Source organism: Vombatus ursinus, unplaced genomic scaffold, assembly GCF_900497805.2.
Source record: "Vombatus ursinus unplaced genomic scaffold, bare-nosed wombat genome assembly UNPS02014818.1, whole genome shotgun sequence".
NCBI lineage: Eukaryota > Metazoa > Chordata > Mammalia > Diprotodontia > Vombatidae > Vombatus > Vombatus ursinus.
Genome location: NW_020954596.1, coordinates 10502941 through 10517752, shown reverse-complemented (window position 1 = coordinate 10517752; position 14812 = coordinate 10502941). Strand labels below are relative to the sequence as shown.

At 42.3% G+C, this 14812-nt stretch overlaps 1 protein-coding gene across 2 annotated transcripts in view; it reads right to left on the bottom strand.

Moving 5' to 3' along the window:
• Positions 1 to 274: 274 nt before the first annotated feature.
• Positions 275 to 14812, bottom strand: part of RGS12 (regulator of G protein signaling 12) — a 219357-nt gene continuing 204819 nt past the window's right edge. Inside the window, exon 17 of one of the 2 annotated variants that reach the window (XM_027836387.1) lies at positions 275 to 1696. In XM_027836387.1, the coding sequence (XP_027692188.1) occupies positions 1353 to 1696 (344 nt within the window). In that variant the 3' untranslated portion in view covers positions 275 to 1352. The remainder of the gene's footprint in view (positions 1697 to 14812) is intronic. The other variant, XM_027836388.1, reaches the window with a different exon arrangement.

Here is a 14812-nt window from a genome sequence, read left to right as displayed (position 1 = left end):
GTCAGAGCTAAAAGAGACCTTTTTATTGTTGTTGTTGAGTGGTTTTAGTTGTGTCTGACTCTCTGTGACCCCATGGCGGGGGTGGGGGGGTGGTTCTTGGCAGAGATACTGGACTGGTGTGCCATTTCTTTCTCCAGTCCATTTTACAGATGAGGAAACTAAGGCAAACAGAGCTAAGTGACTTGTCCAGGGTCACATAGCTAGTAAGTGTCTGAGATCAGATCAGAACTCAGGAAGATGAGTCTTCCTGACTCCAGGCTTGGTGCTCTCCATTCACTGTGCCACCAAGCTGCCCAAAATGGATCTTAGAGGTTAACTTCATTTTAGACATGAGGGAAGAGAGGCCTAGACAAGTTGAATGACCTACCTAAGGTCATACAAGGTAACAGCAGAGCTCAGCCTGGGATCAAGCTGCTGGATTCCCAGATCTAAGTCCAGTGTTCTAACCACTGCTCTAGGTCACCTAGGTATAATGAGAGAATAGAAAGCTGCTCCTTCTCCTGCTGGCCACTCCTAAATATCAGCCATCTAGCTTGAATAGACAGTGGGTTCCCATGTTTGTACCATGCTCAAAGCATTTTCCATGACCAGACTTCTTAGAGAGCAGGGAATGCCCTCATTAGCTCTTTCCCTCTGCTTTTTCACCCAGTCTATCTGGAAGACCATAAATGCACTCACACATGAGTGGGAATAGCTCCTGAGCACATCTGATTGGGAATGGCTCATAGGATGCAGAGCCAGAAGGACCTTGGGACATCCAAGGTCAGAGGTGGATTGTGTTTTGGAGGTCATCCAGACCAACTGCCTGGTTTTACCAAGCAGGAACCCAAAGCATAGAAAGGTTCAGAGATTAGCTTGAGCTCAAAGAGGGAGTGGATGACTGAGCCAGGATACAATTACAGGCTCTCTGACTCCAGCCAACAAAGGTCTTGTCTACAGCATGGCAAAGTTCACTTTCCAAGGCAGAGGTCATCCAAACGGAGAACACAGAACACCCAAGGGAACATGGAGCTTTTCATCTCATACAGAACCATTATTGTTCTCATCCCTCTAACAGAGAGCTTGCCTAGTACTGGACTTGAAAACATAAGATAAAGGTTTGACTCCTGGCTCTAGTATCAATAAACTGGGTGATTTCAAGCTGGTCACTTTCCTTTTCCAGGTGTCGCTTTCCCCATCTGTAAAATGGGAATGATAATACTTGAACTGCCTACTTCAGATGGCTGCAGCGAGATAGTGTGTATATGATACTTTGTAAACCTTCAACCACTATTATTATTAGTATCATTAAATATAAGAGAACTGAAAAGAAAACATTTCTGCATCTTAAAGGACAAAATAAGTCTTGGGACTTAGACAAAAGTTGCTTTATACTGGTTCTCCGTTTTCTTGTGTTTCTCACTCTTCACAGTCAGTAGGCTTGGGAGGTCTGATGTTCTATACACGCCTGTGCGTGTTCTCCCTTGGCACATTCGAAGCTCTGAGATGGATCCCTCAAAGCTGAGATTGCCATCCGACTCTGAGGAAGGCATCAGGCTGTTGGTTCCACCTTTGACTTCGTCAACATCAATGATCCTGTTTACTGGGAGTTCACTGCCAGAGTTCATCCCAGGATATGAGCTGGGGTCATGTCGGGGTGTAAGGGGTATCTGCTCACAGAAGTTTCCAGATTCTTTCATCCTTCCATGGTTTGCTCCTAACACAAACAAACAAACAAACAAATGAATGAAGGAATGAATGAATGGAATGACTAAACGGCTAAACAAATGGATGAATGAATGAAAGAATGAATGAAGATACTTGATGAAAAGGAAATACAAGCCTTAATGACAAGAATGACTGGTTTCTCCATTAAGATCTATCATTCCTTTTCAACGTCACAATAGCAATCTCTGAGAGGCTCAGTTTATTAACCCATGAAATGGGGATAATAAAACCTAGCCTACCCATTTCATGGATGGTTGCAAGAAACATCTTTGTGATGAGAGAATATTTTGTGTGTAGAGAAGGTGTTATTACTGTTATTATTATTTCAACCAGACCTGTGATTTCATTGGTTTAGAGAACATTCAACAAGGAAACTCTGCTAGTACAGATGGACACCTGTTCAGTACCTCATGGTTTTAGACAAATGCCTAAGGGCACTGAGAGGTTAAGTGATTTAATTGTTTCAATTCAATATCTTATTTTAGTTTCACAACTAATGAATGCATGACATAATGACATGGCCAGTATTATCAGAGTTGGAATTTGAACCCAAGTCTTCCTGGCACCAAGACCAATATATTAATACACCATGCTGCCTTTCTATCAATTATCATAAATATTACAAGAATCTCCTCTCACAGTCATCCTCTGAGACTCTCTGATGACATGGGTGTGTGACTTGGTTTCTTCAGGACCGGTCAGCGGCACACAAGTTCTGGGTGGTCCAGCCAACGTGGAAGACTTTGAATGTGGGCCTACCCACAGTGAAACCGTCCTGACTGAAGGCACAGAGGAGGGTCGCTAGAGGAGAAATCATTTTCTAAGCCAAAGCAACTTCATAAGACTGTCTACAAACACAAAAAGGGATTGTGATCTTCATGAATGGGGAGGATACCCTCATCGGTGAAATCATAGTGGTGGCAACAGCAGCAACAGTAGTAACAACTTAAATGTGTGTGTGTGTGTGTGTGTGTGTGTTGTGGGGGAAGGTATAAACAGTAGTAACAACTTAAATGTGTGTGTGTGTGTGTGTGTGTTGTGGGGGAAGGTATAAAGATTGCAGGGTCATAAATTAAGAGCTGTCAGGGACTTCAAAGACATCATGTCCAGCCCTTTAATTATACAGATATGGAAACTGAGGCACAGAGAAGTTGACTTGCTTAGGATCACACAGCTAGTGAGTATCTGGGCCAGGATTTGAAATAAGGAGAATAAGCATTTATATAGCACCTACTATGGTGCCAGACACTGTGCTAAGTGCTTATACAAATATAATTATCTTTCTAATTCCAGATTCAGTGCTCTCTATAGAAGGCTCTTCATTTATGATCCTGCGATCTTTACAATTTATAAATTCTGATGCTAACTCCTTCATCTACCTGATACAAGACTTTAGACAAGTCATTTAAATTCTCTGTACCTCAGTTTCTTCATCCATAAAACATGGATAAGTATCCTTGTCCTGATCCCCTAAAGCGGCTGTTGTGAAACTAAAGTAAGATATTGGATTGAAACAAGAACCTAATCAAGGTGCTAAGTCCCCCAGGGTGGGAATGGTCAAGGTGAGAGATTCTCAGGTTTATTTTAAATGTCAACTCAAAATTTCTTTATCTGGATGTCATAACCACTTTCCCCAAAGTCACTAAAATTGTTGTATGAGAAAGGAAACCTTCATTCCTTTTCGTCCCTGGGGAGAGCCAAGTGATGGAGTAAAGGGGACATTCTAGTGGAATTCTCCCAACATTCCTCACTAAACAACTTTAAAATAACATGTCCAACTAAATTCTAAAGTGACATAACCAACAGAAGGTTGGGGGTGGGGAGGAGACATTTTTCCAGCCCAGGACAATGAGGGAAGTCAGATGGAAAAGTATGGTGCCTCATTAATTGGTATGTTTGTTCGTTTTAAAATAAACACTTCAGCATGGGGCATTGTGTGCAGTAGGAAGAACCCCTAGAAGAACCCTGGTCTCCAAGTCAGAAGAAATAAGTTTGAGTCTCGTCTCTGACTTGCTCCCTGTGTGAACCTGGACAAGTTACTGTATGTCCCTAAGCCTCAGGTTGCTCATATGTAAAATGGGAATAATATCTACATTGCCTCCTTGACGATACCTCAAAGTTATATGGAAATGTGAATTATTATTATTCATCTCACAAGAGAGTTGTCAAAATCAGAGACCAATGACTAAAGAATGAATTTTTTGTAAGCCAAAGCAACTTCGTAAGATTGTCTACAAAGATGAAAAGGGGTTATGATCTGCATGAATGTGGAGAATGCCGTCACTGATGAAATCACAGCTCCTAGAAAGCAGCAGGAAGAATGATGTCAGGATCGAAGAGAATAAGGGATATGAGAGTTTTGGAAAGTTATTGAGGTCAACAAGGCCATGGAAGGAGTCACCAGGCAGCTCCATGATCATCTGGAACCCCAGCTACTCCTAGAGCGTTGACTACTTTAGGGAAAGTTACTCAATAGGCATTTATTAAGCACCTACTGAGTGTTTAGGGCTCTGTCCTTAACCTTAGTGTGATACAAAATTAGATAAGGCATGATGCATGACCTCAAGGGGCTCACCATCTAGTAGTGATAAGACACTAGTGTGCATATTAGCCATAATGTGCAATATTACATGCTAAATTTGGTTTGGTTCACTAAGGCCATATCTAGCTTCCATGTGATATCAGAGTTAAGCCTAGCAAGAGCCTTCATACGTTGTTGTCCTAGAATTGAAAGGTGTTTGTTTTTCAACTTTCTAAATCTGAGAGCTCCTTTGATCTTGAGAATCAGTGACCCAGCTTTCTTCCCTTCCTCTTCCCCTAAGGGGGTCCTGCATGTATCTCCAGTTTACACATTTTATTCCCTAGTAGAACATAAGCTCCTTGAGAGGAAGGATTTTTTTAAAATTGTCTTTGTATCCCCAGTGCCTAACAAAGTGCTTAGAATTTAGTAAATCTGTGCTGAATTTAATTAAAAGAGATGGGGTAGAGGGAGCACATCCCAGGCATAGGTAACAGTGTGAGCAAAAGCATGGAGGTGGGGAAGGGCAGGATATGTTCCGAGAGTAGTCTAGCTGGCTACAAGTGAAATAAGGCTGGAAAGTGAACTTGCTACAACGACTCTGTTTCTACTGTCTAGTAAGCTGCTGGAATACAAATGGGGCTGGGCAAATTTGAAATAGAAATGGTCTTTCTCTGACCTCTGCCTCCTCTCAATTCCCATGCTATTTACTATCCATACCACTTACTGGGCTCTTAGCAGAGAATGCCTACGATGTTGTCCCCCCATACCCCACTCCTTCTCTCTAAATCATCCCACCCATCCAGTGCCCAAAGCTTCCCCTTCAAAGCCCAGAGGACAGAAGGACCGTCTTTCACTTGTCTTCCCTCATTCTCTCCCCTGACATGAGATAATAATACTAATAATAATAACTAGCAATTTATATTATGCCTTAATATGTGCCAGACGTTGTACTGAGCGCTTTACAAGTATTATCTCATTTGGTCCTTACAACAACCAGAGAGGTAGGTGTTATTATTATCCCCATTTTACAATTAAGGAAACTGAGGCAGAGATTAAATGAGTTAGTCAAAGGTTATTTAACTAGTAAGTGTCTGAGTTCAGATGTGAACTCAGATCTTCCTGACTATAGGCCTGGGGCTCTATCCACTGCGCCATGCTTCAGACCATGCAGTAGATGATGTGAGAGACGGTTTCCATGTGGATTGTGCTGCTCAGAACTCGTCTGTCTTCTATGAAATCTCCCTATCTCTTAACACCTTGATTAAGCCACCTAGCTCAAGGATCTCCTCCTCCAGGAAGCTTTCCCTGACTACCACAACCCACAGAAGGTGCTCCAACTGTATTGCTTTTATTGCCCTCAGTGTAGACTGCCTAGTGGGGTTATTTATATTTCTTTTTTTTGGTTTAGGCAATAGGGGTTAAGTGACTTGCCTAGGGTCACACAGCTAGTGCGTGTCAAGTGTTTGGTCTGAGGCTGGTTTTGAACTCAGGTCCTCCTGCCGTCAGGGCCAGTGCTCTATCCACTGTGCCACCTAGCTGCCCCTAGGGTTATTTATATTTCCATGTGTGTGTTTATTTTATCTTCCTCGAAGTACCTTCTGGGCAAAGACTATCTGATATCCTTTGCTAAGTCTCCTACCACCACCTCCTTTGTTTTGAGGAGACAGAATGGATGACTAGGCCTAGTATACAACAGGAAACTTGGCACTGGGGAACAGTAGAACATAGGAAGAACATAGAATGTCTGAACTGTTCTATAGAACATCTGAGGTAAAAGGGACTTTACAATATGGAAAGTCAGAGCTGGAAGGGCCTTTCAAACATGGAATGTCAGATTTGGAAGGAAGTTTAGAACATGAAATGTCAGAGCTGGGAGGGACTTTAGACCAAGAAATGTCAGAGCTAGAAAGGCCCTTAGAGCATGGAATGTCATTTCTGGGAGGGCCCTTGGAACATAGATTTTAGAATGCCTAGCTGAAAATGACTTTGAGCATTGAATATTCTCAATAGAACATGGGGTCTTAACATTTTTTGTGTCATGAAGTCCTTTGGTCATCTGGTAAAGCCTACAGACCCCTTCTTATAATAACATTTTTAAATGCATAAAATAAAATTCAGAGAATTACAAAGGAAACTGATCATATTGAAATAATCATTTTAAAAAACATTTTTAAAGCACATGGATCCCCAGCTTAAAAACTACAATAGAAGGAATTTTAGAGATCCCTAGTCGACTGCATTCTCTATCCAATACTCTTTCCATTCCATTTTTGGGTTTGTTGATAGACTGAAAATATACAACAATTTCCCCCATACTTTGGTGTTTATGTTCTTAATATTTCTTTTTAAAATGCTAGTGTCATGGGTTTATAGTCTGTTGGAAAATACCACTCCCTACAACTCAAGGCCTCTGTTGCAGATGATGACTTTGGGATGGGGGAGGACCTCAGCTGGAGACATCACAACAGTCACTGACCGTTCCCCTGATGCCCTAGTATCTATGCCACTACTTGAGGCTACTTCCCTAGGGACCACAGCTAAGAGATATAACATTGTAGGTATCAAATTGAAACCAGATTCTGCATAAACTCACAAAGAGTTCATCTATCCATCTGACCCATTGGAAATCACTCCCAAACTTCCTTTACACTCAGGCTGTTGTGTTTATCACTATATCGCTGCAGACCGTTTCAGACTGACCAGTTTCAATCACCTTAGGCCTTGGAGGTCTAAATTAAGTGAGCAGCTTCCCCTCAGAGATGGATTCTCACTTGACCTTCCCTGAAGTCGGCACCAATACGTGGGTCCTTCTTTCTCCTAAGCTTTGCTGGTATTTGAGCTCCCATGTCTCAACCTGCTGTTGACAACAACTTATCCAAATATAAGGTCCCAGGAAAATCAGATCATAAATGTTGAGCTAGAAAGAATCTAGTCATTAAGTCTAACTTCCTCATTTGTAAAATGAAGAAACTAAGACCCCAAGAGGATAGGTGATTTGATCAAGGTCATATAGGTTGTTTTTTGTCATTCATTCTCAAAGAGGACCATGACATCAGGAAGATGATGCCATGATTTGCAAATGAATTGGATTTAAGTGGGGGAGAGCTATGCAAGGTCACCAGTCTCACTTTCCTCCAGAGCCATCTGGGTCCAGGTATAGTTTGAGAGACAACGGGAGACAGCTCCCCCACATAGATAGTAAATAACAACAGACCTGGGATTCAAACCCAGGCTCAGTGATAGCAAAGAACAAGGTGTCCCTCCATCTGCTTAGAGAAAAGAGGGCAGAGATCTCCACACTCAGAATGCATAGTTCATGGGATTTAGACCCAGAAGGGACCTTGGAAGTCATCTGTTCCAGCCTCTTCCTTTTACAGATGAGGAAACTGAGACTCAGAGTTTTCTGTGATTTGACCAAGTTCACAGTGAACAAAGAGCAGAAGTCTCTGGAGACCTCTGGATTTTATAATTTTATATATAATTTTATAACATATAGATAGAATATGTATAATATATGATTTTATAATTCACGCACTTGAGGGTACCCAGCCTGGAGCTCCCCTCCACTCCAGCACATTCATATCATATCATCATATCTTCACATCATCACATCTATCATATTTAGAACAGTGACTCATCTATCCCAGCTCCCTCATTTTACAGATGAGAAAACTGAGGCCCAGAGAAGTGACTCGTCTAACATCACCTTGGTAATAAGTGGTAGAGGCAATATTCAAATGCAGCTAGGCTGACTCCAAATCCATTGCTCTTTCCCCCTGCATGATGCTCTCCCTGTGTGAGTCCCCAACAGTGTCTCCCTGGCCACACAATCACTCACTGTGCACCCCTTACATTGGCCTCTGTTTCCATAGACCAATTTCCAACATTAGCGCTTATTCATAACCAAGATTTCTTGGTTCTTTTTCTCTGTCGATTTGAGCAAAGTGCTCTCTCACACAGGGCTGTTTCTGTATCCAATTTTAAATCCAATGCCTGCTCCCACCCCCACGCCTGTTGAACTGTTTTTGAATTCCTGATTTTTTTTTAAACAGTTGAAAAAGTTTGTTTTCATGGAGTCATCAGCCAAAACCAGAAATTTTCCTTTCCCTCTACACACACACACACACACACACACACACACACACACACACACACACCTCACCCTTGTGACATTCTCTCACATGTATACAATACACATACATACTTATGTAGAAAGTACAAATTCATAGTCACAAACACAAGACTACACAGGAATGCACATTCACACAAATATGCACACATAAAATAGAAATATGTGTTCTCACACAAATAAAAACTAATACACATGTGCAGACATATAGACAGGCAAATGTATATTCAAACAATACAGATATGTATATAAACATGTATTCTGATGCATATAAATACAACCATGCAATATAAAACTGCACAGACATAATTATACCATGCAGATATACATTCACACACATATGTACTCATACAATATAAATATATACACATATGCAAACACACTACAGTACACACATATTCATATTCTACATAATTATACAGGTAGCTAGGGATACCATAGATAGAGTGTTGGACTTGGAGTCAGGAAGACCTGAGCTGAAATCCTGACTCAGGCACTTACTACCTGTGTGACCCTGGCCAAGTCACCTAACTGTCTGCTTCAATTTCCTCATTTATCAAATGGGGATAAAAACAGCACCTACTTCCCATTGTTCTTATTAGGATTAAGAGAGATAACATGTTAAGTGCCCTGTAAACTTTAAAGTGCCATATAAATGCCTGATATTGGGGCAGCTAGGTGGCACAATAGATAGAGCACCAGCCCTGGAATCAGGAGGACCTGAGTTCAAATCTGGCCTCAAACACATAACACTCACTAGCTGTGGACTCTGGGTAAGTCACTTAACCTCAATTGACACACCCCAAAAATAAATAAATAAATGCCTGGTATTATTATTATTACAGGTACTCACACAATACAAGTATATGTGTGTATGGCATATACTCACATACATATATATATACACACATACACATAGACACTCACATATATACAAAATGTGTCTGTTACACACAATGAGCAACCAAAAATAATCTTTGCTGTGAAATTTGGTTTACAAAGAAAACTTTCTCGAACTAAGAAATTCCAAGAAACAAAATAACTGAAAATATTTGGATGCCTTATCTATAGATATAAAGTATTAGTTATTAATCATAGACTGTCAGCCCTGAAGAGTCTTTAAATATAGATGATTTCATCCAGTGCTCTCATTTTACAGGGAAGGAAACTGAGGTTCAGCAAAGAGGAAACAGCTGTCCTATGTCCCACTCTCCCAGCTCCCAAGCAAGCCTGTGCCTCCTGGAGGCTTCTGCCCTGATGCCCAGACATGGTCATCTCATCCAAAAGGGGTTCATTGAGAATATTTGGCAGCAGCTGCCACAGGAAAAGGGAGTCCTTCCTAACAGAAAACTGAGGAATGTATACCCATCCTATGACTTTTTAAAATTTACAGGCAAATGGGATGGAAAATGAACTCCCGTTGATTCTATCTTTAGAACATCTCTTCTGTATATACCCCCTTCTCTGCTGACACTGCCCCCACCCTGGTACAGGCTCTCATCACCTCAGGCCTGGATGGCTGCGATGGCCTGTAGAGTGGTCTTCCTGCTTCAAGGCTTCGCCCACTCTGGTCCATCCTCCAGCCAGCTGTCCCAGTGATCTTCCTAAAGAAGGGGTCTCACTACATCACCACTCTATAAATTCCAATAGCTCCCTATCATCTCCAAGATCAACTATAAAATTCTCTGTTTGACCCTGAAACCCTTCCTACCTTTCCAGTCTTCTTACACTTGCTTCCCTTTTTCACACTCCACAATCCGGGGACACCAGCCTCCTGGCTGTGGCTCACACAAGCCAATCTGATTCCCCATCCCTAGAATCCTCTCCCTCTTGCCTTCTGCCTCCTGGCTTACCCAGCTTCTTTCAATCCACACCTTCTGCCGGGTCTTTCCCTGTCCTCATTAATGCTAGTGCCTTCTCCCTGACATTCTGTTGAATTTATCCCATGGACACCTTATTCTGACATAGTTGTTTGCATGTTGTCTGCCCCATTAGAGTGTGAGCTCCTTGAGGGCAGGACTAGTTTTTTTGCCTTTCTTTGTATGATCAGTACTTAATACAGTGCCTGGCATATAGTAGGTGCTTAATAAATGCTTGTTGACTTGAATTGACTTGCACTCAAAAATTCACCTCCTGCAAACTGCTTTGTTCTAACGGCAACATCAGCCATCCTAGGTGATTCCACACTAATTCTGCGCCATCCCCCACTCCCTCTCTGGTCACCAGGTTGAGAGGCCTATTCTCAGTAGTTTGTTCACAGAACTAAAGGAAGGGTTAAAAACCATTTTTAAGTGTGCACTTTAGGGCCCAATGATCCCATTGTCCTCCTGAATGGAGTGGCCCAGCACGGACTGGGCTGCTAGGTGGCGCTGTGGACACGGCGCCAGGCCTGGAGTCAGGAAGACCTGAGTTCAAATCTACTTTAGACACTTATCCAGCTGTGTGACTTTGGGCAAGTTACTTCATCCTGTTTGCCTCAGTTTCCTCATCTATAAAATGAACTGGAGAAGGAAGGAAACCACTCTAGTACCTTTGCCAAGAAAACCCTAAATGGGGTCATGGAGAATTGCTGCAGAAAAACAGCAACTACAAAAGTATGGACTGACAGTCCAAAGATTTGGATTTAAATCCTGACTTCAATTCAATGCAACCCATGTTTCTTAAGTGCCTACTTGTAGCCAAGGCATTGTGTTAAAGGCTAGAGATTCACAGATAGAAATGAAATGACTCTGACTTCAACGAGGTTTCATTCTTCTTCTTTTTTTTGTGGGGGGGAGAGGGTTTGTTTTTTGTTTTTGTTTTTTTGGCTAGGCAATGGTGTTAAGTGACTTGCCCAGGGTCACGCAGCTAGTAAGTGTCAAGTGTCTGAGGCCGGAGTTGAACTCAGGTCCTCCTGTCTCCAGGGCCAGTACTCTATCCACTGTGCCACCTAGCTGCCCCAGGTTTCATTCTTCTGAGGGATACAGTATGTACACAGATAAGGAAATAAATGTTACATACAAAATAATTCAAAGCAATTTCCAGAGTATCAGGAAGGGCTGCAGGTAGGAAGGGGCAGTGTCTTGCAGGAAGTTGGAGCATTCTACAAGGCAGTGGTGAGGATGGGTGTGACATAAAATAAGACCGGAAAGGTAGATATGAAGCAATAGGGAGCCATTCCAGATTTTTGAATAAGGGGGCAACAGGGTCAAATCTATATTTTAGGAATACCAATTTGGTAGCTCTGTAGAAGTTGGATTGGAGAGGGGAGAGACTGGAAACAGGGAGATCAATTAAGGGGCTGTGATTTCAATAGTTCAGGTGAGAGAGGGAATGTGGGCTTGAATTAGGGGAGTGCCTATTCAAGTAGAGAGAATGGGACAGATATGTTTTAGAGGTAGAGGAAGAACGGACAAGATTTGATGATTGATTTGATATGGGGAGCAAAGAACAAGGGGAAGGAAGAGAGAAGAGTGGAGCATAACACCAACATTATGAATCTAGGATATTGGTGTTCTCTATAGAAATGGGAAACTTTGGAGGAGGGATGGACTTTGAGAAAAATATAACAAGTTCCATCTTGGATTTGTTGAGTTGAGATGCCTGTGGGACATCCAAGTGGAGATGTCCATCAGGCTTTAGTAATGTTGGACTAGACAGGAGAGACAGTAAGGCTAAATATGCAGATTTGGGAGTCCTCAGCATGGAGATTATAATCTATTCTGGCAATTACTTACTGTAGGAAGTGGGGAGCTACTGCAGGTTTTCGAGCAGAGAAGTTACATGGTCAGGACTGGGCATCAAGGATGATTCTGGCAACTCTCTGGAGGAGGGATTGAAGGGAAAGAGACTGGAGGAAGGGTAGGCTGAAGCCAGATTGTGTGAGATAATGGGTGTAAATCACTACATAAATGTCAGCTATTATTATCATTACACTCACAGGCTGGGACAGTTGGGAAGGCCAGGTGGCTAAGCATGAAGGAAGATATCATAAGATGTGGCACACAGTGTTTCAAAATTATAGACTCCTAGCCATGGAAAGAACTGTAGAGACTATCTAGTTATTTTTACAAAGGAGGAAACTGAGGCAAAAGAGGTGAAGTTACTTGTGCAAGGTCAGGAAACAAGCTAGGGCCTGAGATAGGATTAGAAACCTATGAGTACATAATTGTTGTTGTTGTCCAGTGGTTTCAGTTATGTCTGATTCTTTGTGAACCCATTTGGGTTTTTCTTGGCCAAGATATTGGAGTGGTTTGCCAGTTCCTTCTCCAGTTCATTTTACAGATGAGGAAACTGAGGCGAACAGGGTTAAGTGACTAGCCCAAGGTCACACAGCTAGGAAGTGTCTGAGGGCACATTTGAACTCAGGTCTTCCTGACTTCAAGCCCAGCACTCTATCCACTGTGCCATCTGGTTGCCCACTGGTTACGTAGTAGTAAACTCTTACTAAAAGCTTGTTGGTGGACTGACTGACTCTTGACCAAATTGCTCTCCCTCAAGCTAATAGTATGTCTGACAGAGTAGAGGGTCAAGGGAAGGGGAGAAGGCCTTTGGGTCCCCAGATCCTGGTCATTTCATTTCCCTTTTTGTTTTCTCAGCCACAAAGATCTGTGCATCTTAGCCTTTTCCCACCCTTCCCAATCTCCACTTTGCAAAGAAGGTCATAACTTCCTCTCTCTGGGCCTGGGCATATGGGAAAGCATGTTTCTAATTCTCTCCTTCACTCTTGTATTAGATAAAGAGGTGACCCTCCTACTTGCCAAGGTCACCCCCTCCACAAGTGCCCTTGAGCCTACACGCTTCTGCCTTCTTTAGAGGATTGTCAACTTTTGTTGACCAATCATGTCCAACTCTTTGCGACCTCATTTAGGGTTTTCTTGGCCAAGATACTGGAATGGTTTGCCATTTCCTTCTCCAGCTCATTTTACAGATCAGGAAACTGAGGCAGACTTGCCCAGGGTGACATAGATAGTAAGCGCCTGAGTATGAACTCAAAAGAAGATTATCAATATTCTCTCATTAATCTTTAATCTCATCCTGTCTGCTGGCTGCTTCCCTGCTGTTTACATCCCATCCTTAAAAAACTCTACTTGATCCTACTATCTTACTATTCTAGGCATTCCTGCCATCCAACTCATCAGTACTACTAGCTCTCTATCATCCTGTATCTCCCCTTTCACGTCAATCCTTGGGATCAAATCCTTCTCCTCTCACTCAGTTCTAAGCCTTGTGCAATCTGGCTCCTGACATCATCATTCAAACGAAACTGCCCTCTCAAAAGTTCCCAGTGATCTCTTAGCTGCCGAATCTAATGGCCTTTAAACAATCCTTGCAGCATTGACACTGTTGGCTGTCCATATTCCTAGGTTTTCATTACACTGCTCTTTACTGGTTCTTTATCTATCTATCTGATCACTCCTCTTTGGTCTCTTTTTGCTGGGTCTTGATCCATGTCACACCCACTAATAACTCAATTATTAATTAATTTTATTAATTCATATTTATTATTATATTATTTATAGTTAAAAATCATTATTTTAATTAATGTTTACTAAATTTATTAATTATTGATTAATCCATTAATTAATTTAGGAGATGCTCTAATTAATTAGGGTTATCTCCTAAAACTCTATCCTGAGCCCTCTTCTCTTTCCTCTCTTGGAAGAGCTCATCGACTCACATCAGGTTAAACCCTAGGCCCACCCTGAACTACACGGGTGTTCCTTCAGCATACTGCTGAGGTGTAAAATGATGCGCCTTCAATTGTTCAGTGTGTCACAGGATTTTCTCAGAGGAGCGTCTGTTTGTGAAACCTCTTCCCATGTACAGTGGGTCAAGTTGAGGCATGTGGACAGGAACTGAGCTCACAAGCTGGTCTGAAGCAGACCCACCTACCCACCTACCCCTACCCTGGGGACAAGGGATTTAGGGATCATCAGCCCACTAATACAAATACTATTTGAGGGGGTGGAGGCTGAGGAGTAGCAGTCCTGGGCAACCTGAGACAGGAATCTATGGCTCAGCTTCAAGGCCTTAGTTCCAACCCCGTTCAGCAGTGCATTCTGTCCTTAAGGGAAAAAAAGGAGTCATTCAACAGTTGCCTTGTTCAACAGGAACAACCAGGCCTAAAACAGGGTGGGGACTGCCTGCTTCTCCTCTTAGTTTGGTAGACAATAGAGAAGGCAGCCTGCTCTGGAGAGACCAGCCCTGAGGAGGCCCTAGATGGAATTTTTTCCAGTGCCCACATTGAAGAATTCAGTAAACTCTGCTCTGAGAGGCGGGACACCCGGACTCTAATCCTGGCTCTAAAACTGATTTGTTATGTGACTTTAGTAAGTCACTCTCTCTCTGACCCTCAGTTTCCTCATCTGTCAAATGAGAGGGCTGGATTCTAATCATAGATTTGGAACTGAAAGGAACCTCAGAGGTGATAGATAGATAGATAGATAGATAGATAGATAGATAGATAGATAGAT